This window comes from Amblyomma americanum, chromosome 4 (assembly GCF_052857255.1).
Source record: "Amblyomma americanum isolate KBUSLIRL-KWMA chromosome 4, ASM5285725v1, whole genome shotgun sequence".
NCBI lineage: Eukaryota > Metazoa > Arthropoda > Arachnida > Ixodida > Ixodidae > Amblyomma > Amblyomma americanum.
In genome coordinates, this window is record NC_135500.1 from 106089700 (window position 1) to 106115496 (window position 25797).

Sequence of the window (25797 nt, forward strand, 5' to 3'; positions counted from 1 at the left end):
TAAGATGAACACCGAGATATTTATATGATTGGACAGGGTCGATAGGAACGTTAGAGATAGAGTAGGGGAACAGGAGAGGATTACTGCGACGGTTGAAAGATATATACTTGCATTTGTTTATATTAAGTGTCATTAGCCAGTCGTTGCACCAGTTTTGTACCAGATTTAGGTTATCTTGTAGGGATTGCTGGTTAACGGAGTCAGTAACTGTTTTGTAAATAACGCAATCGTCGGCAAACATCCGAATATGGCAATCTAATTTCTGAGGTAGGTCGTTAATATAAATTAGAAACAAAAGAGGCCCTAGGACGGATCCTTGGGGCACCCCTGAGGAAACTGGTAATAAGTTAAACATTTGATTATTAATGACGACTGATTGGGAACGGTGAGTCAAAAATTCTTTTATCCATGCTAGTATGTCAGGATGCAAGCTTAGGCAGGAAAGTTTCAGAAATAGGCGGTTGTGGGGTACCTTGTCAAAAGCCTTAGCAAAGTCGAGGAAGATTGCGTCGGTTTGGAGGTTAGCGTCAAGGTTGGCATGCAGGTCATGAACGAAGATAGCTAATTGCGTTTCACAGGAGTATCCTTTACGAAATCCGTGTTGTGATGAATGGAAGAAATTATTTGAGTCCAGAAACTGCATTGTTAAAGAGTAAATGACGTATTCCATGAGCTTGCAGGGTATGCTGGTTAGTGATATGGGGCGGTAGTTAAGTGGCGAATCTTTTTTACCCGACTTGTGGACTGGAACGACCTTCCCCACTTTCCAGTCGTGAGGTATGAAACCCGTTGAAATGGACTGCGCGAACAGTAAGCATAAGAACTTGGCAGATGCATGGCGAGTGTTCTTTAGGACTTTTGTGGTAATTCCATCAATGCCGGTGGATGAAGAAAATTTTAATTTATCTATTAGAAGGGATATGCCGGTTTCTGTGAACGTAACGGTTGGCATTGCAGTTGTGGGATTCTTCCATACATTACTTCCTTATCGATTACAAGGATATACACGTTGCGTTTCCTTTGGATTTCAGTATTTCCAATCTTATCTTGCAACATGCAAAGGCGCAGAGTTGCACAGTAGGTTTCTTGAAGCTGGGAGAGTGCAGTTCTGTTCGATTGGCCTTTTTGCAACTACTACATTTTATGGCAGCTATTGAAGCACACACATTTCAAGCGAACAGGCAAATGATTACACGAGAAAAGCGTATCGGTGGCCCGGCAATTTTATGCATCCTGGGTAAGTAGAAAGAAAATAAGCTTATTACTTCATAAAACTGGCAGCCTTGAAATCTATATTAGTGTTGAGGAATGCTTACGCCTATGAAGCCACCGGTGACAGGGTGGGGAAATGAAATTGGTTACAGAAAGACTGTAGATTTTACTCAACCACTTCAATAGGCACTGCTGCATATTCTCGTTTTTATTTTGCTAATTGATCTTAATTAATTAAGTCATAGTCGTTAGGAGACTTTTCTTGTTTATTAATTTCAGATTATCCGACTTACATCACGCACGCGAAGTACTTTCAGGACTAAAACCAAAAGGGGAATGCTAGTATCGCCTCCATTCTGTTGCTTCATCACCTGACAGTCTGCGGTCATGAGTAATTCGTACAGATTATGCATGAAAGCAAGCCTGTGCCAGAGATCTCATATGTAGGGTTATTTTTATTTGTTTCAATACACACCCACACGTAAAAAAAATGTTCTGCCAGTCAGCACAACACGTTGCCAATGTGATTGTTCGGATCAGCCCTGAAGTTTCGTGTACACTAACACGGATCGGTGTATAATAACGATTTAAATCTCATGCGGCAACCCTGCTTGGGAAGTACATTGTTAGAAAACCATTCCATATAATTCATGCTCTGTGGCTCATCGAAAAATTCATGTCCGAAATTGGTCGTGCGGACTAGTGAACGAGAGAGGAAACTGGCAGAGGAAAGGCAGGGAGGTTAACCTGAAAAGATTTGCCGTTGGCTACCCTGCACCGGGGGAGAGGGATGAGGGGGCGTACAAGGACAAGATGAAGTAGAGCAATGCGGTCGGTTGCGAGCACGACAGGTTATGACAAAAGCCCAGAAAGTCACAGGCTGCTGCAGCTATATCCTGCACACCTTGAGGTCTGCCGAACGCTTCAACCTGGTAGAACACATCGACCGGCCTCCATGACTAACACAGGGCAGTCACGCAGCGCAGACGTTCTACTGTGAAGAAAAGCTGCTTGTCGTTGCGGTTGATGTTGTGGATGACAACGTAAGACATCCCGACTTCTACTCAGACCTATGAGACTGGAGAAGGCATTGCGTCAGCTAGGAGAGAGCTTCAAGGACTGGATTGAAGATATCCAGCACCTGCTGCGCATTCTGTGCAGCTGGCGTGTGCAAGCTGGTAACCAGCACAAGCATAGTGTTAAAGAATGTCTTCAGCATTGCAATTAATTGCTCATCTTCGACTGGGACCAGGTGGCTGATCTACTGCCTGACCAGGAGTAGGCTCAGCACACCAGGTGCGCTGTAACTGTTTACTAGTCACCGCGCACTCGTGAAGCGCTGCTAATTTAGCTGACCGGAAGCACTCAGAGGGATCCGGGTAACAGCTGTTAGACAAGCTGCCCTCCAAACCAAACAGGATTATTGAAGCTCAAGCTCAAATGTACCACATGTGGATGTTGTCTCCCATGTGGACTCCTGTTCGGCTTTCATTAGCAGCGCCCTTAGTTGGCTTGGACGCCTTCTCACATAATTGTGCGTCTATATAAAGTTGACATTCGCGACATAGCTCAGTATTTCTGTCTTTTAGATAATCCGTCTTGCTTGCACGAACACGTCGAAAGCGTTTGAAAGCGCCGAATGAAAGGAAAATAGATGAAGAAGCCAATTTGCAATTGGGAATCTGATGAGCGACCAGTTTTAACACTCCACATGAAAGGCTTAGACGATGGCAGAATTCTCTAAAAGCCCCAGAAAATGAAACTGCACTTTCCGCCCGTGCGATGGTACGAGTCCTGCTCGGGGCTGGTTTTTTTTTTTTCTGCCGGCTACACTGTAAAGAAAAAAAAGCTCACTCAGACTGTGAGTTTCAATGGCTGCCATCTCTCCTCAGATTGCGTTCCATAAAACGTTTACTCCAGTGGTATAAAAGAAAAAGGAAAAAAAATACTCCATTTGGCTCGAATGATGGAGATTGCATTCCATGCAACATTTACTCCAGTGGTATGGAAGAAAAGGGAAAAAAAGATACTCCATTTGGCTCGAATGATGGAGCCCAAAAGAAGACTTTCCTCCTTGCGTTAATGGTTTTGAAGAATCAACAGGAACAAAATTGTGCTGATTCTACAGAGTTCAACCAAGTTCAAGCAGTTTCGCTTACAGTGAATAGTTATTTAAAACGAATGATCTCAAATGAGTACATGGCTCCATCAGTGCTTGCTAAGCTTTTATTCTCTCCCTCTTTCTTTTCATCCCTCCTTCTGTCTACGCCATTTGCGCACGGCTAGAAATCCGGCCCTTCACTGGATTAGCATTTCTATCTTTCTTTTACTTCCCTCCTCTAAGCGGTGGCATGGCTTCCTCCTGTACAACGACAAAAGGGATTGAAGAATATCGACGTATTCTCTTACCTGAATTGACAGGTCCAGAGCGAACATGTTGATCCGGCTCGTGAGATGAATATGGCCTCGTTTTTCGGTCCCACCCATTGGCGTTCACCCAGCCGCACTGGTCGAACTCAAAGTCGCAGTAACCTGGGCATTGACGGACGAATTACACTTAATGAATAAATTAATTGGAATGTTTTCTTGCATGACATGCTCTCTTTTCAGCCTAATGTTCGGCCTTTACAGCGGTTATCCTTTCTAATCTGAACAACAGTTTTTTTTTTCTGCGATACCTTATCTTCAGGAACCATTTTTATTTACACGTAGCATACTATTGCTAACGTCAGCATGTCCTCCAGGCTGGAAGCATTACTGAGTGCTGACAGATGGCTGTAACCACATATTGCTGGCTAAAGCAACGGGTGCACAATGAGGCTGCTCGACGAGAAACTTGATGAAAAACTTGTGCCTCCGTGCGCTTATACCAGAATACAGCCCTTTAGGAATTTAGTAGAAAGATGACTGACGCCATCCAGGTTAATTCTTGAAGAACACGACGTTTCGGTACCGGCTCGGTCCCTTCTTCACGGTGTGACTACGGGGGAGGCGCAGCTTGGCTTTTTAAGCCCTCGAGCAACGGCCCCTAGCTGTGGCCGTTGCTCACCACTCACTCCAAAACGACCAAACCCTGCACGAGAGAACGCCACTCAGTGTCGAAGAGGTATGCCGCCTTCTTGATTTCTGCCTTCGCAGTACTTATTTCACCGATAAAGGAGAATTTTTCAAGCAAACAACCGGAACTGCAATGGGGGCGTCGATATCGGTCACAATGGTTAATTTAAACATGGAAGACGTCGAAAGCCAGGCGCTTGCCACCTTCAATCCCAAGCCAATGTTGTTCCTTCGATATGTAGACGACTGCTTTTGTGTGGGGAAAACGTCAGAAGTAGAAAACCTCCTAATCCATCTAAATTCAACTGAACCGGCCATACAATTTACAGCTGAACGTGAGCAGCAGGGCAGTCTGCCTTTTCTCGACGTTCTAGTCACAAGGCACGACAAAGGCTTGCGGTTCTCGGTATACAGAAAACCAACCCACACGGGCGGTACCTCCATTTCAACTCGAATCATCCCACTCCCCATAAGGCATCTGTCATTACATCTTTATTGAAGAGAGCCGATACCATATGTTCTCCACATGAAGAAAAAAGAACCGAGAACAACCGAGTAGTCTCCGATCTGCAAAAAAATGGGTACCCCAGTTCATTCATCCGACGCGTCAGCCAAAAGCAAAAAAGAAAAAACAAAAACAGCTCTATTCCTTCTGCAAGCACACGCCAGAACCGGAAACGTGTTTGCATACCATACGTGAAAGGCGTGAGCGAGAAACTGGCTCGAATTATCGGTAAAGAAGGGGTGCTAACAACGCACAAACCGGCTACCACCATCGGACGCTTGCTCCCCCGCCTGAAAGACCGTCACCCAAAAGAAAAAGCCCAAGGAGTTAAATACAAGATTCCCTGCTAAGTCTGCCCGGCCTCGTACGTGGGGAAAACGAAGAACGTCGCCGAAATAATGAGGCACCACAAAGAGGACGTCCGACAAATGAACCGTCAGCGCAGCGCGGTGGCCGAACACTGCGAGGAATGTGACCACCGAATTGACTTTGACGCCACTATTCTACTGGAGACCGAAGCTAACCAGCGCAGGAGGCTTCTTCTGGTGTCGTGGCACATACAACAGACACGAAGGAATGTTAATCGCTCCCTGGGGACACTTCCTTCGTCTTACATCCATGGTTTACGCCATTGACCCGGAGGTATTCAACACGAGGGCTTAAAAAGCCAAGCTGCGCCTCGCCCGTAGTCACACCGTGAAGAAGGGACCGAGCCGGTCCCGAAACGTCATGTTTTTCAAAAATTAACCTGGTTGGCGTCAGTCATCTTTCTAATAAATTAATTTTCCCAACCAGAAAGACTTCTGTCAAATGTTTTCTTTTGAGTCCTTTAGGAAACATCAACCTCGTAGCACCGACTTGATGTAGGCGACCAGTGTTATTCACGATGCTGTTTGGCCTTTTCTCCAATTAAATCAAATGACCTTGATTAATTTCTACAAAAACTGCACTCTGACAAGATTCTACTTCTAAAATATGCCATCGTGCCAACGGTATGCCTTCTCTTCGGACCAGTCCTTTTTAAAGACTCCGTATGCCTAGGAAAACTGAACTGTGCAAAAACTGGACGCCGGCCGACGGTCAGAAGGTGAGCATAGGCTGAAACAATGGGGCACAGGCACACGCGAGCGGAAAGAAGAAAAGCCTAGGCTTTGTTTGGACTAAATGCACCGTAACATAAATTTCGTTGAAACGTAAGAGGCCCGTGTAACAGTGTGATGTAAGTGGTAGTTAAAAAAAAAAACCCAGGTTGTCGAAGTTTCCAGAGCCCTCTACGCTGTCCCTCAAAGCCTGAGTCACTTTGGGACGTTAAACCGCATAAAAACAAACCAAACGTAGGCAAAATGATGGGACGTCATGACATGTTCTGCGAGAGGTCATTGATAACCAGCCGGCTATTTTCTTCCCTTCTCCTTTTTGATCTTGTCCCGCCAATCGGTACGTTAATATCTACTTTTAAAATTTATAAATTAGTGCATTATTCCTTTTAGTGGTACCGCTCAAATTTGCCTTCATATAGCGGCCGAATATAACTGTGTTGACATCATTTCTAAGACGGCAATTCGCCGCCCACCTCAAGGTACGATGTGACCAGCCTCATTTCCGCAGAAGGCAATTCGTAAACAGGCATCATGACTATGAAATGCGCATGCGCTGAAGGGATAACGACAATGAAGGTGACAAAATGAGAGGACATCTTTCATCTCCTGTCACGTCGCCGAGTTAGGGCATGCATATTTCACTGTCATGAACCAACAAGCCCGCCAGAAAGTGTTACAGCAGGTTCTGTCATTAAATTAAACGTTTTCGCACTATCACCACCTTCATTTCCTTAGCATATCTTTTCCATAATTCCCTAACTACGTCGTAAACATTACAAGCAATCGAAACTGAAGAAGCAAAACAATCCACCGAGGCTCACCTTTCGCGTCCGTCAGCACATCACATGCACCGGGTGTGAAATCTATTGGTCCCAAAGCCATTACGGCAGCAGCTTGCCGGTTATCTGTGCTCTTCAACTGAAATTCAATCTGCGAATAAAAGTGCATGTAAGTATTACCTCACGTCTGATATAAAATTATTATTCCTTCGGTAGCGGGGAGCGAACTCAACTGCACACGTTGCATCCTGAACTACCATGTTTATATAACCGCTGCGGTGGCTTACAGCATCCGCTTCGTACTCGGAAGGTGCGGGGTTCCACGCCCAGTGCCTCTGGGTACCCAACAGTTCCGATCAGGTAGAAGCTTTACCCTGGCACAGTTCTCGACTTGTCTTCGGTGAATGGCTTGAAAAATGGGTGCTTAACCATACCTTGTGTAGATGAAATATGTCTTCCATCGTTCCGCTTGGTGCGGGATCGGCCTTTGAGCCAATAAAATCCACCACGAATGTCATCATCATCATCATCATCATCATCATCATCATCATCATCACGTTTGCACTACAGAATAATTCAGGAAATTACTCTTTAACTACGGGGCCCTATGAAACGCCAGTGGTAGCGCGTTAATTAGGCGGAAATTCGTATTTGACACGCCGATTAAAGAATACATGTTTAGAACTGCATTGTGCAAGCGGTCACCCTCAAAACTACGTCGCACAACGGCTTTTGTCCTATGTGTACAAATGTTCTCAAACTGAAACTTACCAAATGTCGTGAATGGGAAAATATTTCCCACGAGAAACGTATATTAAAAACGCTGAGAACGTGAAAGCCGATTAATAAGGTTTTGAAATGAAATCGGCATCATTCTTGTTCCATTTTGAAATGCTCAAAGTCGGCTAGACAAGAGTGGATTTTAAAAGTAGTAGCGAGGGCGGTGCAGAATGAGCAAGTCAGCGAATAGACTGCGCGATTTCAACCTTAGCTTCGTTTACTTAATGTGCATGCACTAAAGTATAGACTCCAGTTAAGAACCAAATATGTGCTCATTTTTTTTCTCACTTTCCTCAAGCGGAGCACTGGTGCTGCAGATGTGACGCATGATCTCGGCTAAAAACATGCCGTGGTGTTTTTTGTAACATGCCTCGAACGAAAGCCTATATTTTGTGGCTGGATTGCTTTCTTCCTGAATCGCTTCATGACGCTCTCCGTCATTTACGTGCCGCCATACCTAAAGCCGTCTTGACTGTGGCCTCTTCACAAAGGCAATGTCTTGCAAACAAATGATAAACACCTTTGGCCGGCGCCAATTCGGCGCCCCAGCCTTCAGTGGAAGCGAATGGTAGGTACTTCTCTAAAGATTTATTTACTTCTTTGCTTATTTAATCAACATTACCTTAACGCAATCTCATGCGTAAATTTCATGAAAGGGGAGCATGCATGAAGAAACTGTAATTAAGAAAAATGCGTACACCATCTAACACGCTACTTAGAGCATGGCTCATTGAATGTAATACTATGAAGTGCAGGAAAGGAGACATAAGACGAATTACGTATGAGAGCAAATCAATAACAATTGTAGGCCTCATAAAACATAAGAATTCATTCGGCAAAGTGATTATACACTTAACGGTAAAACAAGAAGCAAACAATTAGTCGCATATCATAAAACTTCATTTGTCTTCGCTAGCTCCAGTATTCATAACCTACACTGCGATGTGCGCTACTATGCATATTCGTGAGCACTGCTCTAGCGCAAAAGGCGGAAATAAACTTTATCGGGAGGGTATAATGCTAAAGGCACCTAATTAAAGATTATTGAGCATAAAAATGTAATCTGGCGTACCTTATTCTCTACATCGTAGAGGTACACGGTCCGGCGTACATTGTACCATCTGTCGGTCGTTGTGCGGCCCTCGCGTTGCAACAGCTGCAGCGAACGCCAGTGTTTGAACGGCCCACTGTCCGCTGCTTTAACTTTCACCACCAGCTGCACTCCTTTGCCGCCGAACATGTGGTACCAGAAGGAAAAGCAAGCGGGTTCCTGCCGGCGCACCGTGTGCGAAGATAACTGCAGAACGCCACCGTTGTTTGCAATGGTAGAACCATTGGCGTGGATCACGCCGCCTGCACAAGAACAGGGTGGTAGGTTGGTGACGAAAACATGCCCCATAGTTACGTTTTCAAGCGCAAGCACGAGTAAAATGAAATAGCAGCACTGTATCGCAGTTGAGTCTCCTCTTTTTCCTTTGCATATGTTGTACTGTTGGTACTAGGATCCGACACAGCGTGCCATAGATTTTGTCCTTGCACTGCTCATTAAACTGTTCGATCGTATACTTCTGGTAAGTTCGGTGTTTCTTCTTGAAGAAGGCTGGAGTTTTATTCGCAGAACTCCCTCCCTCTCGCGGAGGAGGTCGAATATAGGTGCTAACTCCAACGTTCCATCTACGTACACCTTCGCATATTTAGTTCTTCCAGGGTTAAAGCTGCAAGTATTTTGAACCTCTTTTTGAGCAGAAAAATGCACTTTTTTATGCTTCTCAGCGTACCGGCTGCATGGAAACTTAGACAAATTTATATACGTCCCCATTGTTACTTTTGCTAATCGGCTCAAATCCCAACCAAAGTAGCATGTAGTCTTGTTGCCCAAATATGCAGGCTGTTTTTCACCCTCGCAGCTCTCAAATTACCATACATTGTGAATTTCATCGCTTCTATACCACAGCGTATTTCGGCGCCATAATGCACGTCTGTTCTCTCCCCCTGTTTTGGAAGCAACCGCCGCTTATAGCCATTGCCTCGCTCATTAAAATATTTGCAGGGCATCAATTACTGCTTATATCAACGCAGAGGAAATGCTCGCTCAAAAACTCAGGCCACCTGTATGTGCCAGCTGAAAAACACCTGCCGCGAATAAATGCATAATGCTTGCTGATGCGACCTAGGGGCCTCTGGAAGGCATGTGATGTATTCGACTGAGAGGAAAAATGAGCATAGTTCTAGCGTTATACACCAATCCGCGGAAAAAACCACCGCCTTCCTTCCGTATCATAACTTTTTTATTTTTGAAGCTTACTTGAAACTGTAAAGAGATAGCATTAAAGTGAGACAACAAGAAAGCAGAGACGCTGGGAAAATTTGAATCTGCATGGTTTGCACGGCTTCATAGCATGAAGGATGAAAAAGTAAAGTGAGAAAGGACATATTGTTCAAAGACGCGCTCACGATTTTGCAGCTTAAAACTAAGGGATTCTGATTCTGATAGGCCGATCATCTCTAGAAACAGCGCGCGTGCCTTTGCATCATTTTGTGTTGGTGGGTAGGCAGAGCAGCATGGATATGCTATCTCAAACAGTGGCTGGTTCAGGCCCACCAGTCCTGGCATTCCTTTAGAACGCGACCAACTTTGTGAGCTACACCATGCGCAGCTGAAAAACTTGTGGTCTCTGGCCTTCTTGCCGCTTCACGCGTAGCAAGGAGGACTGCTAGGCTCTCTGTTACAGAAAGAAAAAGCTTTTGGGAAAGTCATTGCATTTCAAGCCAGATTGCAATTTGCTTTGTTTCGCAAGATCAGAAAGGTACTCGAAGATTGAACATTACAAGCAAGCTAAGTGGGTGCCCATTTAAACGGATGTCATCCACACCAAGAACGAGAACCATTGCGATTAATTAGACTCAGGGCGTTCGCAGTGGAGTGCAAGCACACGGACAACGATCAATGAGTGGGATCCTAGAGCAACTTTACTGATGTGGCTCTGACCGATGAAGCGCTAATAGACTAGCAGTCACTAGAAAGTAACAGAGTGGTCACCGTCGCACCGGCATTCCTAGCTCCGCAGCAACCGAAGCAGAAGCTGTCGTTTTCCACCGTCACAAATAAAAAATCACCACGTATTGCAGGAACTGCCAGGGTGCCCTTTGTAAGTGTATTACCTGTTTGTTCCTGACACACCTGTATAGAAACCTGAAGGCCTAGATCTCGAGCACCTCTAAATGCGCGTCTTTCTTGAAGGCGCCCGAGTCATGCGATTAGCGGAGGGACCGAAGAGGCACGTGCCTTCATTCACGACATCTCTTCGAAAAACCCGTTTCTATTGCCAGAAAATCACATTTATCCCGCCTCTTAACTCGACCCTTCTGCAGCTATCAGCCACCTCGAACCCACATATATCTAACTAGCACGAAGTAATCTTCATCCTTGTATCCTCTAAACTACCCTGCTAAAAACTGCCTAAGGAACCGCCCTCGTCAGCAAAATACAGTATGTATATACTGAATTGTCCTCCCTATTCGCTAACGAATCATTGCTTTACTTTCTCAAAGCCTCTTCCCAAAATACAGCCTTTTTCTAGGACCGCCGGAGCTGCTCTATGTATTGCATTTCGCATTGTAGGCGCTCTTCGTCATTAAAGTGGGCTATGATATGGGCAGCGACCATAGCGCCCCATCGTAGCCACTACCTGCTTCTTAACATAGCAGCCTCACCACCGGTGTTTTAATGCTTGTTTTCTTGAAATCTTCCTCTTTTTCCGTTACTTTTGTCTTCTTACAGACCTATCTCCCTGGAAAGCGATTTCACCACTCCGCTAAAGTGTTCTATGGAGATACTGGCTTGCATATTTCCAATTTAGCTGGACTCCTCCTTACAGAACTCGCAAAACTAGAAAGAGACCTTGTCTTGGCGTGCACAGGAATAAGTATAGAGCTCGCTATACCACCAATATTCAGCTAGTAATATTATTTCTTACTACTTCTCCAAGATTCCGTCAGTTTGTTCTTAATACCATTTCCTTGGTAAATCATCTTTGTACCACCGGAAGCTTCAAGGAACTGAATCGTTAGAAATAATTTCCTACTGGGTGCTCTTTACTGGTAACGAAAGCAACTTTTACGGCATTCCACTGAATAATGCTCAGAACGCCATGCACTACCTTGTTGGCAAGCAATCTCAACAATATTTTTCTTTTTTTTCAAGAGTGAAATTTTATCAAAGAAATTACACCAGCAAATGAGCCCACAATCGACTTTTCACGTGCATTTCAGTGTCGGAGACTGCTGGGTTGGGTAACATATGCAATCTTAATTCATCTTTCAAGAACTGTGCTGTTTGCTTTGTAGTTCTTGTCGAATGAGACATACATTTATGTGTCCAGTGAATATAAAGAGACAACCAAAGACCATTTAATTGCCTACGGCCACCAAATTTTGTAACCAAGTGGCTTCACTCATCAAGCTCATAGCCGCTGTAGACCGCACTTCTTTTTCTTTTCTGCTTTTTACGGGTATGTTGTATAAAGAGAGCTTTAAATCAGGGCACCAGCCAAAGGTTTCACTCCAAAATGGACTGGAAGAGCATTTTGCTTTGGACTGCCCTTAGTGATACATTCAACGAATGGATTAATCTTATTGGCATCCCCTTTAGATCGGGGCGTTGGCTCGCGCCGCATGGTCTTGTAAACTTAAGCGACAGTCATAATTACTTCCCACATTTTGAACTTTAATTGCAATCATAATTCTTTTTCATTGTAAGATGCTTTGTTTCTACGTCATAAGCTATGTTGTTTCAATTTCTGAGTTGTTTCGTAGAATTCTTACATTCTGTTTTGACACCCCCAGTGTTTTCAGGCTTGTGTCCGCTGCTGATGTGTTAGTTTTGATTTTGCTTAAAACTGCATTTTCAATGGTGAAGAATTCTGAAGTTTCAAACCTTGAGCAACGTCTGGGGGCAGCACAGGTCCCAGAGTTGAGCCCGCAGGGGGCCCCAGGGTCCATCTTCCGGACAGGCCACCCTCGGAGGTCCAGTGGCAGAGATCTCCTTCGTCGAATTTACAACTCAGCAGGTAATCTGAAATGGGTGAACAGCGGAACGACAATACGTTGAGCCTGTGAGAGCCACAGCAGAGCGTTACCGATACGAAATAACAACTGGTAGAACGCCCTCCTTCTTTAACCTATGGTTTTATTATGAATGTGCAAAGAGGAACCTAAAATAATTATGGATCGTGCACTGCGCATCTCATTCCTTCTCGATTGCAAAAAGCAACGAGATATTCACTCCCTTATACAGTGGAGCGCTATGCTCGTAACAGCATTCAGAAGAAATAGTGTCCCTGCACTGTCGTTAATGTCGAAACAGTCGAATGTGATCTAGGAAGCACTAATACTACGACTAGTGGTCTGCGTCTGCTGCAAAAGCAATCCAAAAACCCACGGACGCCCACTAACATCGTGAAAAAAGTAAATAAGATGGTGTGCGAGTCAGGCAATTCACCACATGACTCAACGCCACTGCTGGGATCATCCTTAACAGCGCTATAGCTATCAGTGGCAAGTTCCTCTCGCTACGCGCTGCCTACGTACACAGAGTCCGCTCCCAATCATGTCACCACAACAACTTTTCTTCGTCCTCTCTTTTCTCGCTACCAAGACAGATGTGAACGATTCTGTGAAGCTTTAACGAACTGTTTTTTCCCGCCATCCCGGTCCTCAACGTCGGATACGAATGGGCACACAGAAAAGGCCTCATCTGCTGGATAATCCTTAACAGAGCTCTCTCGCTACGCGCTGCCTACGTACACAGAGTCCGCTCCCAATCATGTCACCACAACAACGTTTCTTCGTCCTCTCTTTTCTCGCTACCAAGACAGATGTGAACGATTATGTGAAACTTTAACGAACTGTTTTTTCCCGCCATCCCGGTCCTCAAAGTCGGATACGAATGGGCACACAGAAAAGGCCTCATCCAGAGAAGATCCATCGTTAGGACCTTGGTGCTCCAACTATCGGGACGTGGATTTACCCGGTCGATCCGCGAAAAAATACAATGGTATCACTTCCTTGCAAGCTCAAAGTACACGGACATTTATGCCGCGGTTGTCATCATTGTATCCGCGGTTGTCTCTTTGATAAAATCAAGCAAGACGTGGCAGTGTGCGCAGCGAGACTCGGAACCAACAACGTCATCGATGTTGCGTACTATTCCACTGAAAATACCATGCCGAAAAAAGCTCTCTTTTATCTCGAAAAGTGCATTTTTATGTATTCTGTGAAGTCTTACGAGAAACACCCTGTACACGACGCGAGGCTGAAGAGTCGGGTGAGGTTTGTTAAATATATAGACGTCAAATCATGTTTGTAGAAAATAAACGTAGGTGTAAATTTATAGCTTTAGAATTTGTGAGTCGATCCGAGGAAATTATCCTCCTTTTGGCGGTGATATCGAGCAGTCATATATGTCATTCATAGCAATGTTGATATAAAAGATTTCACCAGTGAGATCTCGTTGCTTTGTAATGATAATTGCATGATGAACTTTCTCTTGAAACAGTGGATGATCAAGGATATGCAAGCTTTCTTCAGTTTCTTAATGCAGGGGACTTTAGTTCTACCGTAGGCACACATAATGAGATCCGTATAGTCGCACTTGCATTTGTCCAGCAGTCTTATGTTTGGTAAACGTACACGCGTCATGAGTTTACAAAGCATTAGATGTCGAAGAGTATTCTATATTTGTTGGCGTTTCATTTCAAGCTGACAGTGCATCATTCACAAAAAGCAAAGCTCGTAAAGTGTCTAAATATTTGAAAAGGATCTTCAACAAAACTTTCGGCAGAAGTAACTCTACAACTCACTGCTCCACAAAACAGGCCCACCTGTCTGGTAAGTACTTATGCTTGTGAAAAATGAGAAGTTGTTAACCACGTTAAGGCTATGAAAGATCAGTAAATCCGGCCTAAAAACTACCAATCAATCGACGATTTCGCGTCTTTTATGAATGTAATAAGAGCATACTTTCTTTAGTGACTCAACACCAAAGTGTTTGCCCTCTGAGAGGACCATTAATAATTGTTAGAGAGCTCGCTATACTGCTGTAATTTTACATAAGTAACCAGTAGTGGCTCAGAGCGACAGGCCTCGGTTGCGGTCACGTGCAGAAGGCTTCGAGACAGGAAGGCTTCGAGAAGATGAGAGGGCTTGCGACGCCTCGCTTTTAACGCGAGGTGCGTGCAAGCATGTGCTGGCTGCTTCCATTCGGCTGCTTCGTCTTTCAGTCCCTTCACACGCCGCTTTCATTCAAGCCGTTTATCTGCTTTATCTTTCGTTGCTTTGATAGTGAAGAGAACGCTGGCAATTTTCCAAGCGACTGTGTGCGACCATTGCGCCTAGCAGCTGCTGGACGACAAGGCAAACCGAGTTGGACACAAGTCGTCACGCCAAAGTATAGGTAGCCTCGCAGCGACCGCAATGTCCGTATTGCACGCTGCGTACACCAGGTGGATGTCAGGCTTACAGTACTTTCTGCAGGAGCCGAGTACTGAAAGCCTTCAGAGATATCGGCAACCTGCAATGAAGGTTACCGAGCCGATCGTAGTAGCGCCGCAACACACAGGCTAGCGAGAGGAGCAAGCATTTTTTAGGCTCTCCCGTAGTGCTTTTCCACCCCCTTGCCTGCGCTTATAAGCTTGGGCTTCCGGGCTCTGTCAAAGCCACGTGTGGCGTGCTTCCGCTATACGCCACGTCAAGACAAAGCAAGGAGTGTTGTCAGCCAAACGCGCCCCTCTAATCGTTAAAAATGTGCTGTCACGTCTTTAGCGGCCACCAGCCGTTGACGGCAGCAGTTTTTTGGCGTTGATTAAAACAATTGCAGCTCCGCCTGGGCTCTGCAGGTTGCCTACACCAACCACCACGTTAAGGCACGAAAGAAAGCCAGTTCAAAGCGATGATAAGGCAACGCAAGCAAGGTGAACTCACCAGCAGGTAATTCATCGGCTCCATGCGGAACGATCCGGCACTGGTCGTTCTCTTCGATGGCGATATCGTCAAGTGCTATGTAGGCTGGTTTTGACGCCGGTCCGACTGTGCCTCGAAATATGATCTTCAAAAAAGAACAAAAAAAATAGAGGTGAGCGCTTTCGCTTGGCGTCAGACGAATTTTGCATTGACCGGAGTTCAGAGTATATAAAAGTAAAAAATCATCTGAACCGATTTGTTATCCGCGATTTCTTATCAGTAATGCTCTGTCATAGAACGTGATCTTGAAAATCAGCGCGAAGCTTAAATGAACTCACAATTGTGCTTTTGATAAAATAAATGTCCCATAATTGCCAACCCAGCTCTACCCGCGTTGTGCCGTCGGGAGTTTATTTTGCTCGTACAGATGTAATTTTCCAAAAATGGAATAGGTAAGCATGTCCATGTGGTGGAACGCAGCTATAAACTATAGTAACGAGGTATTAAACGTATATTCCAATGAACATAGCCTAACTCAATATATTTATAGCGTTAATACAGCAGCACATCTTGAGTCGAAAGCCCAACACCGAAAATTTTACGGCCAGAGAGTTTGGAAAGGTGGTTAGCTTCGCACGCTCGCCACTTTCCGCAAGCCTACGTCTTAAAAATATCCTACTAGTTTCCGGAAGGGGCGTCGGGATCTGCAGATGAACTTTTAGACCGCTTATTCTGGCGTCCTCTCTCTGTGAATGAAGTGAATGCCATGCGGTAAACAACTACATTCAGCAACACTATGCCTAAAAAATTGCAACCTATCTTGAACACACGGCTTTTAGTTGACAACTTCTCTAATGTGTATTAAACAAATTATAGCATTTCTCTAACGTGCTGACAGAAATGTTTACACTAAGGAGCGAGCGAGAAATTCTTACACTCGGCACCACGCATGCAGCGTTTGCTGTCGAGGTTCAGTAAAGCCGGCCGCGATAGTGGGATAGATATCTGCGCTTGTGCAGCCCATTGACGGCACACTGGGCGAACTGCATGCCCATGTGATTCTGATCTGCAGGCACAGGCTGTCAGCACAACGCCTTGTGTCATTCTTGTGGCCGTTTTAAATTTATCTGTGATACCAACGCTTTCACTCATTTGGAAACGTCGCTGTGGTTATCCCGCGAGTACTCCTTGCTAATAATCCATGCAACAGCCAACTGGATTTCTCCAGCAACTTGACGCAGTGAGTAGAATTTCGGCACTAAAACTGGGCTGGTCGGGTGATGTGAAAACTCGTTTGCGTTAACCTGACGCTTTCTGCACAGCGTATATAGGCAGATGGTGAGCAGTACGTGTGTGTCTGTGCTGAGCGTTGAAGTCCGTGCACCCTTCAGAAAGAGCAGAAGCAAACAATTCGTGTGGCCGACACATGCTAAATAATTTCCATTTCATTACCAAAAGTTCTGTTTCAATAAAATAACATTTCATGTTGTGTCTCGTTTTACGCCCCATGAGCAGGTGAAGCCGCCATGCACCCAGGACTAAATTACTGCAAATAGAGCAAGGATTGCAATATACATATTTGCAGAACTAAAGATTGTGGCCGCATAGTAGTTTATGAATTCATGGCCGTGATTGAGTCTATAGAAGAAATAAACACATAAAACAGAATATTACCACATATTGCAAACCAGATACCTAATGAAAAACAAGGCTACTCTGCCACATCCCGCCCTGGTACATTCCGGCCAGCCACGCGAATTATACGTATGGGCACGTCTAGGCGTCTCGTTGTTGTCCAGGTTAGGGCAAAATTTCGCTTTCTGCTATAGAGTATCAGAGCGTTTCATTTCATAAAGCGCATTCTTTACGACCACGGAATATATACAATGCGGTTCTGCTTTTTATTCCTTACAACTAATCGTTTTCTTGCTTAGCCTATCCACTATGAACGCCGTTCACAATTTTTAGCGTGTTTTGTTTTCCTCTTCTGCCGCGCTGTTTATTTTCCTTCCAGTTCAGTGCCTCCACTGCCCAACGTTCAGAAAATGCTTGACAATAAGGATTCTTCGCCTCCTTTCATTGCACCCTTGCGCGGACACACTTTGTTCTCTTCGTAAGTTTGAACAAATACCTATCATAATATGCGCAAGCTCAATCAAACGTACAGGTGAAAGGCGAAGTGAAAAACGAATAAAGATGGTATCGTTTCGCCACTAAGCACTTGAAGAATGTTCTACACAAGGCGCTTGAGTACGAGTGAAAGGGCAATGTCCTTAAAAATTACAGGCGACCTGACATTGCCTGTCTCATCATTGCTATATGTGAAGCAAGAACACCAGAGACGGCAGACAGCCAGCTTTATGCGCACATGTAGCTAAATTTCGAAACTCGGCGACCTTGTGGCTCACAAATGCACAATTTCGTAAGCCAATTTAAGCACGCTTTGATGCAGACTGTTAGTCGATGCAGCTTTGAGGATAACGAAAAGGCATGAAATGCATTTCTAGATAACGCTTCGGGCTATGATGATGAAAATGATGCATGAAACGTTAAGGAGCAACAGAGCAGATTCGATTAAGAAGGAATGTGAGTTGCTGAAATTGCTGACATTAAGTAGAGGAAATGGTCATGAGCCCGAAATCGAAAACGAGGTAAGCAATTCGACAGTGCTTTTCGGTAAAGGAGTGAATTTTAAGTGCAGATAAGCGCAGTAGAAGGCAGCAGCGTCACACTCTGCCCTCTCTTGGCGAATAGAAGAGCATTGACATATTGGGGCCATGGATGCCGCAGGGGTGGGTTAATAAGGAAAGGTATGGGAAAAGGCTTTGTCCTCCAGTGGACGTAAACAGGATCAAAATGGTGCTAAAAGAAGGTCGTGTAATAAACGAGCACAACCGAAGCCTAATTACGCGCGAAACGATTCTCTGTGAGCCTCCTTTTCGATTATCATCATCATCATCAGCCTGACTACATCCACTGCAGGGCAAAGACCTCTCCCATGTCTCTCCAATTAACCCTGTCCTTTGCCAGCTGGTCCCACTCTATTCCCGCCAACTTCTTAGTCTCATCTGCCCACCTAACTTTCTGCCACCCCCTCGTATACGCTTGCCTTCTTTTCGGATCCACTCGGTTACCCTTAAGGACCAGCACTCATATTTCCTTCTCATCACATGCCCTGCCCAAGCCCATATAATCCTCCTGATTTCGACAAAGATGTCATTAACCCGCTTTGGTTTCCTCACCCACTCTGCCCGCTTCCGGTCTCTTAACATTACACCCATCATTTTTATTTCCGTAGCTCGCTGCGTTGTCCTTAAGCTGAAACCTTTTCGTTAGCCTCCACGTTTCTGCCCCATAAATAAGTACCACTAAGGTACAGCTGTTGTATACTTTTCTCTGGAGGGATAATAATAAAAATAATTGTTTTCTTTTTTTCAGGAAAGGAAATGGCGCAGTATCTATTTCATATATCGTTGGACTCCTGAACCACGCCGTAAAGGAAGGCATAAAGGAGGGAGTGAAAGAAGAAAGGAAGAAAGAGGTGGCGTAGTGGAGGGCTCCGGAATAGTTTCGACCACCTGGGGATCTTTAACGTGCAGTGACATCGCACAGCACACGGGCGCCTTAGAGTTTTGCCTGCATAAAAATGCAGCCGCCGTGGTCGGGTTCGAGCCCGGGAACTCCGGATCAGTAGCCGACCACCCTAACCACTGAGCCACCGCTGCTAAACTGCCATTCATTATATGAGAGAACCTGCTATATGCGCACCACCCCATTCTAATTCTTCAAGTTACTTCCCTCTCATGATCCAGATCAGCGGTCAATACCTGCCCTAAGTAGACGTATTCACTTATTACTTCCAGCACCTGGCTACCAATTGTGAACTGCTATGCCCTTGCTAGACTGTTGAATATTACTTCAGTTTTCTACATGTTAAATTCTAGACCCACCATTCTGCTCTGCCTGTCTAAATCATTGGTCATGCTTTGCAGTTAATCTCCTGTGTGCCTCATCAAAGCAATGTCGTCAGTGAATCGTAGATTATTTAGGTATTCTCTATTAACTCTCATCCCCAACTGTTCCAAGTTCAAGCCTCGAAAGACCTCCCGTAAACAGGCTATGAATAGCATTGGCTAGATCGTGTCTCCCTGCCTGACGCTCTTCCTTATTGGAATTTTATTTCTGACTTTATGGAGGACTATTCTAGCTGGGCAGTCGTTATAGACATCTAGTATTTTCACATAAGAATCTTATGCACCCTGATTCCGCAATGCTTCTGCTGAGGTTCCCACTGACTCAAACGCTTTCTCGTAATCAAGGAAGGCTATATATAGGGGTGGGTTATTTTCTGCGCATTTCTCTTACACCTGATTGATAGTGTGAATATGGTATAATGTTGGGCACCCTTGAAACCTTATCATTTGGTCAATTGAACTGTAAGGTTGTCCTGACTCTATTAGTGATTACCTTAGTAAATACCTTGTAGGCAACGTACTGTAAGTTGATCGGGTTGTAATTTTCAAGTTTTTGACGTCTCCTTTTTTATGAATTACTGCTATCGTATGGTCCACGTTTAAGAGGTGTTTTACGCTGTGTTCAAGAGGGGCGTCTAAAACAAGATTGATACAAGAGGAAACGCGGAAATGTTTATTTTTTCCACCTTTCCAGCTCCAGGGGGAAAGACATTTCCTCCTAATAATACTTGTTTTTTTTTGGGGAAGGAAATGGCGCAGTATCTGTCTCATATATCGTTGGACACCTGAACCGCGCCGTAAAGGAAGGGATAAGGGAGGGAGTGAAAGAGGAAAGGAAGAAAGTGCCGTAGTGGAGGGCTCCGGAATAATTTCGACCACCTGGGGATCTTTAACGTGCACTGACATCGCACAGCACACGGGCGCCTTAGCGTTTTTTCCTCCATAAAAACGCAGCCGCCGCGGTCGGGTTCGAACCCGGGAACTCGAGATCAGTAGTCGAGCGCCCTAACCACTGAGCTACCGCGGCGGGTAACATTTCCTCCTGCAAAACCTTTCCGTAAAGCAGAAGTTTTCCTCCAACAATAATACTCTCCAAGAACGCCTTATATTGGCGTGATCTTGGGTGAACCATTGTCCTGGGGTATCTGCAAAATATATCTAGCTCAAAATCTACGTTGAATGTGCATGCCATTTTGAATCCTTGGGCCTGCCGGCGGGCTGTCAAGATAAAAATGATTCAGAATTACTCGCGCTGTCGGGATAATAATTTTACGTAAGACCGCGAAGCTCATTTAATAATAAAGTCAGGATCACAGCCAAGTCCACAATGTAATTATTCGACCTTCCGTCGAATTTTTCGAAGTAGACAGGACACTGTCTGTTTAAATTGTTTTTAAAACCTACTTTTCTGAAACCTTTGTTGTTATAGTTATCATTGCAGATAAGAGTCAAAGCTGAGGCACGAATATATGGTTAAAAATCTTTTCCAATAATCTCTATTATGCCCTAGCAGATACTGAATTATTGCGGGCGTTCCTATCGAAAAGTTAGCTGTTAACTAATTTCTTTACCCTTGCAGCCGTAACGAAAACTGACTACCTGATAAACGGTGTTCATATCAAAGCAGTTGGGGCTTCCAGTACTCACTGCACGATGACTCACCCTGTTACCGGGAGGTACTGCGACGCGACCCATTTTCCAAGCGACTCGGCCACCACCGCGCTCCACCCAGAGGGGCATACTCCTGTGGTTCTCCCGCTGTGGATCTAGGCTCAGCACCTGGGTGTAAAAACGAACTGTTAATCACTCCCATCGTCCACCAGAGCCTAAATGAATTCAGTCATTCAAATTAACGACTGTCAGCAGTCCTTTGTTCTCCTTTTTCTTTCTGTGAAACCGGAGACGTTAAGTTCAATGACCTGTTCGAAGCTAATGATTGCCGCCGGTTCAGCTGATGTATATAAGTCCCGTCATGAAGTACCCTTGCATAAGCAGTCATGATAATTTAGTCTTGGCAGGCAACGAAAGGAACAATAAGCAGTTGTCGCCTTCGTGGCTACAGCTAAGCAGGACCCGTATATACAAGTCCACCAATATTTTGCCAATGTTCGCTGTCTTGGCACTTTGGTATCTATTGATTATATACTGGTTCAGAAAACGCATCGACTCCGCACAACGGAGAATATTTTATCTCGTGATATTAGCTTTCTGAAACCGGTCCCTTACAACCTAAGGTAGAGCTTAGCTTTCAGTTTTGCACGGCCTCGCTCAAACAAAACATGACCAAGTTCTTTTTACACCGATAAGAACGAGCTCACTTTAGCGCTTGTTTGGTTTATGGGGGTTTTAACGTCCCAAAGCGACTCAGGCTATGGGAGACGCCGTAAAGAAGAGCTCCGGAAATTTCGACCAACTGGGGTTCTTTAACGTGCACTGACATTGCACAGCACACGGGCCTCTAGAATTTCGCCTCCATCGAAATTCGACCGCCGCGGCCGGGGTCGAACCCGCGCCTTTTGGGCCAAGAGCCGAGCGCCGTAACCACTCTGCCACCGCGGCGGCTCTTTTGCGCTTGTGTTCACTGAACAACCAGTTTTCAGTATCACGTAAATAAATGCTCGCGGCTAAAGCAGGGCACAATTCGAGGGGCCGAATTTGTTAAACAGCCAGCGGTGCCTATACGTTCAAACACTTGACAGGTTCCGCGCACTTTAGTTCCAGGAAGATTAAAACGAGTGGACAAAGGAGCTCGGACCTCTGCGCTACTCGAACGACTGCATTTCTGAAGATCCCTACTGCGGCGCTATCTTGAAGGCCCTGTCAGGCCGCTCGTGTTGCCTCCTTATATGCCACGTGCTGCCTGGGATCTCAAATAGGTTGGCTTTACTGGGTCGAGTTCGTCTTAACGCTTGTTCTTAGCGCCGGATGACCTTAACCCAGGTAACTCTTACCAAATGCATATAAGGCGTCCTACTGATGACATTTCATTGAGTACTCAAAGTCGACGAGCGAGGATTTCAAATAGGTGCGCCCTTACAGATATCTGCGCGGGCAATGCTATACTTTTTGTCAACCAGGCAAACAAATAATGACGGTTACCGCCAACCCATACCTGGAGGTTCGTGTCGCTATCACTGGAGATGATGCTCCAGAACGTAAGGCACTGCGTTTTCCAGCTGGCTCTGGGTAGAATGTCGCCAATAATTTCGGCTGAGTCTCCGTCGTTCCGCTCGTGGTTGCTCAAGAAAAGGTACGAGCCTGGAAGTAAACAGTCGACCGAAGTCATCTTATTCTGTTGGCGTTATTACGGCGTGCATGAAAGAATTCACCTGTTGCGCAGCGACACCCGCTGCATGGTGCGGACGTGACTAATCAGGAAGCATTACCTTCGGAAACAAGTACACACGTCTGCCCAAAACATCTTCAGCGTTCAGGTGGCAACTGAAGTTTTTTTTATCCGTTTTAACTATTCTGTGTTCTGCGTACGCTTTATTTGCACCTATCATTTTGCACATAGTATAAGCAGTGCAGAGGCTTTTGTCCCAGCACCAGTGTTCATTCTGATACGGACCGACAAATATAAAAGTTCCGCTCGCCAGGATCTCTGCGACACTTTCTCGTCGCACTCATTCTCGCACTTGCGTAGATCCTATTTCTGAACGCCTCTAGTATACACAGCACTTGCGCTATTCATTACTCTTAACTATGCATTGTGTCTAATGAATTCACTGAATACATGCGGCATTGAGAACGCAACAGAATTTCAAAAGGAACGTGACACTCGGGGTGCCTGGTTTATTACAAAAAAAAGGTGATTACGATTATTGATTCCCTGTATTAAGACAAATACCCGAAGGAGAATATGTGGGGCAAAATTTTTACTATGTGGGCTGTCCTCGTATCGAAAAAACCTCGAAGGCTGCGAGTACAACGTTGACCACACTTTATCCAATAACCGCACAGAGCATTAGGCGGAATTGTTCAAGCGTTTTCACTGTACCGCCCTGGCTGCAATCTCTTTTGTTCATGTTTCGAGATGATAAGTAGGCAATATAATGCTTCTGTAGTTTTACCCCCAACTTCCGACTGTATGTTATGGAGGGGCGAATAAAGTATTACCTGCGAGAAATCACAACTGGTGTTGCAGAAAATAAATCCTATCGGAAACCGTTACAACGCTGTAGTGAGACGCGCGTCGTAAGGGAAGGGAGGAAGGTGGGAGTGAAACGCGGCCGCGTTTCGGTGGAAGCGAAACGTTAAAGTTGTCCATGGGCTATGCGACGTCAGTGCACGTTAAAGGTACCCAGGTGGTCGAAATTATTTCGAAGCCCTCCACTACGGGACCGTTTTCCCTCTCCTCTTTCACTCCCACCTTCTTCCCTTCCCTCACGGCGCGGTTGAGGTCTCTACCGAATAGTGAGACAGTTGCGCAATTTCCTACCCTCAAAAACCACTATTTTTATGCCGTTTGTTCTTTCTCTTTCAGGGACGGAAAGTTGCCGGGTGATCTTTTCAGGCGGTCAGTTATTTAACAAAGAAGCAGGAAAGGCAACAATGTGCTGTCCGAAGAGGACCTGATGTTTTCCCCTTGCAGCATGTTGTCCCGTGCCAACCAAGTTACGGTGGCGACCGTCCTTGCTTGCATATTTCAAGGTATTTGTGCTCCGTTAACAGTAGCCTAACTCTTCAAGTGCAGTGCCAGAAACGACCGCAGTGCAAACACAACTTATCATTTTGCAAGAAAGCGCATGAATGTATGTTTTTCTTTCATACCTTAGTGCATCTTGCTTGTATCTGTACTGCAGATTTCAGCAGAAGACAAGAAGCATCGTAAAAAAAAACAGCTTTGGCATCAAAGTAAACGCCTTTTACGCTGGTATCAAATTCGGGCTTCTGCGCTGTAAATGAGCTAGTATTTGTCGATTCATTTAAGCACTGAATTTATTTTATATGGCTTAAATTCCTAGATATTCCAATTTGAGCGCACGCAGGTCTTGCAGACTACATACCAGGCATGCCTGCATGCAGGCCATTTTTTGAATTATATCTGTAAACAATGAACTCTTCCAGGTCATCTGCTTAGAAGTAATGTTGGTTCGGTTTTTCTGATCAAAGTAACATGTGATGAACTTCGGTAGTTGTCTTCGACGAAATGTCGCAACTGAATGTAGTTTGTTGGTAACTGAGTAGCACAAGGTTTTTTTTTTAACTTTGATGCTGCAGTATAAAGCATTTGTTCGCAAGTTTACGTTATTGAGGTTTGTAATAAATGGTATATTCAGCGTTCATTGCACGAATTTATTGGAATAATTCAGGAAATAATCTAAAAAATGGGATACCAATTTTTCTGGTGAACTTGTAGTAAGGAGCGCGTAAGCCATTTACTTCGGTTATTTGACGATTATGTTGCTTTTCTTTCCGTACACGTGGTGTAACTAGGCTCTGTGGATTTCGGGTACATCCCAAAGACAACGCAGATGTTTTTGAATTAAACTTGCATTTATCCAAGAAACGTTAATTTATTGCGGAGTCTCCGCGGAAATGCAAGCAGTTGTACTTTTAGTCTGGGATTCAATTTGTCGCGTGCACCTCATTGCGTTACATATACTACGCTAACCAGTAAGATGGCACTGTCAAGGAACAAGTAATACATCTAAATATGCGAGGCGAAAGCTTAGTGCGCCTCTTCCCTCACTGAGGATGCCTTAAAATCGGTTCGACTATCATAGGTAAATTTTGAACACGCCGTACAAAGCACCTATTAGTGAGGCCTCCCATAGATCATTTTTGTTGTCGTTGTTGTAGGGGTAGGCCCCAAGCTACCTTCACATTTCCTTATCGCGCTGCCTGATCTGAACTCATGCATTACTGCACAACCAGACGCTCTGCGTTTTCGCGGTAGAGCTATTCCAGCCGCTGAGATCTAAACGCCGGCCTCCGCCATGCTGCTCTTCGTATGCACAGCGTGCAGTTTCGATGACTTCGTTAGATTTGTTTTCCGTGGGGCTGAGTTTCCAAATGGCGATGTGCGTGCGTATCCGCCTCCGACCATCACGTGCGAGCAGTAAATCCTGCCGCTTCTCTGTTAACAATTTTTTGTTGCCAAATAACCTATGCTTTCCTGCCAAGTCATATAGCTCATTGAAATAACCCGCAAAAAATGCAAAACGTGTACACATAGGCGCACGTAGCTGTAACCAAATTGGGATAGTTCTGTGCCTGTTTTCTTTTTTGTTTAAGCAAGTATATATATCTGGTATATGGTATATTTTCTCGTCAGCAGACGCGTACAAGCGGCTCCTCGTCGCTCTGGGCACCTTCTTACCTCACATGGCTCCCTTAAATGCTTCATTCAGTTAAGGAAGCATGTAGGAATCCTCCCTTGAGGTAGAGAGAACCTGTGAGTTACGGAGCGTTTTAAAATTTGCAGC

The 25797-nt window shown here is 45.0% G+C and overlaps 1 protein-coding gene across 1 annotated transcript in view; it reads right to left on the reverse strand.

The window, feature by feature from the left end:
- Positions 1-25797, reverse strand: part of LOC144128189 (MAM and LDL-receptor class A domain-containing protein 1-like) — a 197039-nt gene that overhangs the window by 131220 nt on the left and 40022 nt on the right. The window contains exons 11-17 of the mRNA XM_077661338.1: positions 22479-22624; positions 21029-21145; positions 15414-15537; positions 12370-12507; positions 8506-8786; positions 6696-6804; positions 3622-3744 (exon numbers count right to left, since the gene is read on the reverse strand). Coding sequence (XP_077517464.1) covers positions 3622-3744; positions 6696-6804; positions 8506-8786; positions 12370-12507; positions 15414-15537; positions 21029-21145; positions 22479-22624 — 1038 coding nt within the window. The remainder of the gene's footprint in view (positions 1-3621; positions 3745-6695; positions 6805-8505; positions 8787-12369; positions 12508-15413; positions 15538-21028; positions 21146-22478; positions 22625-25797) is intronic.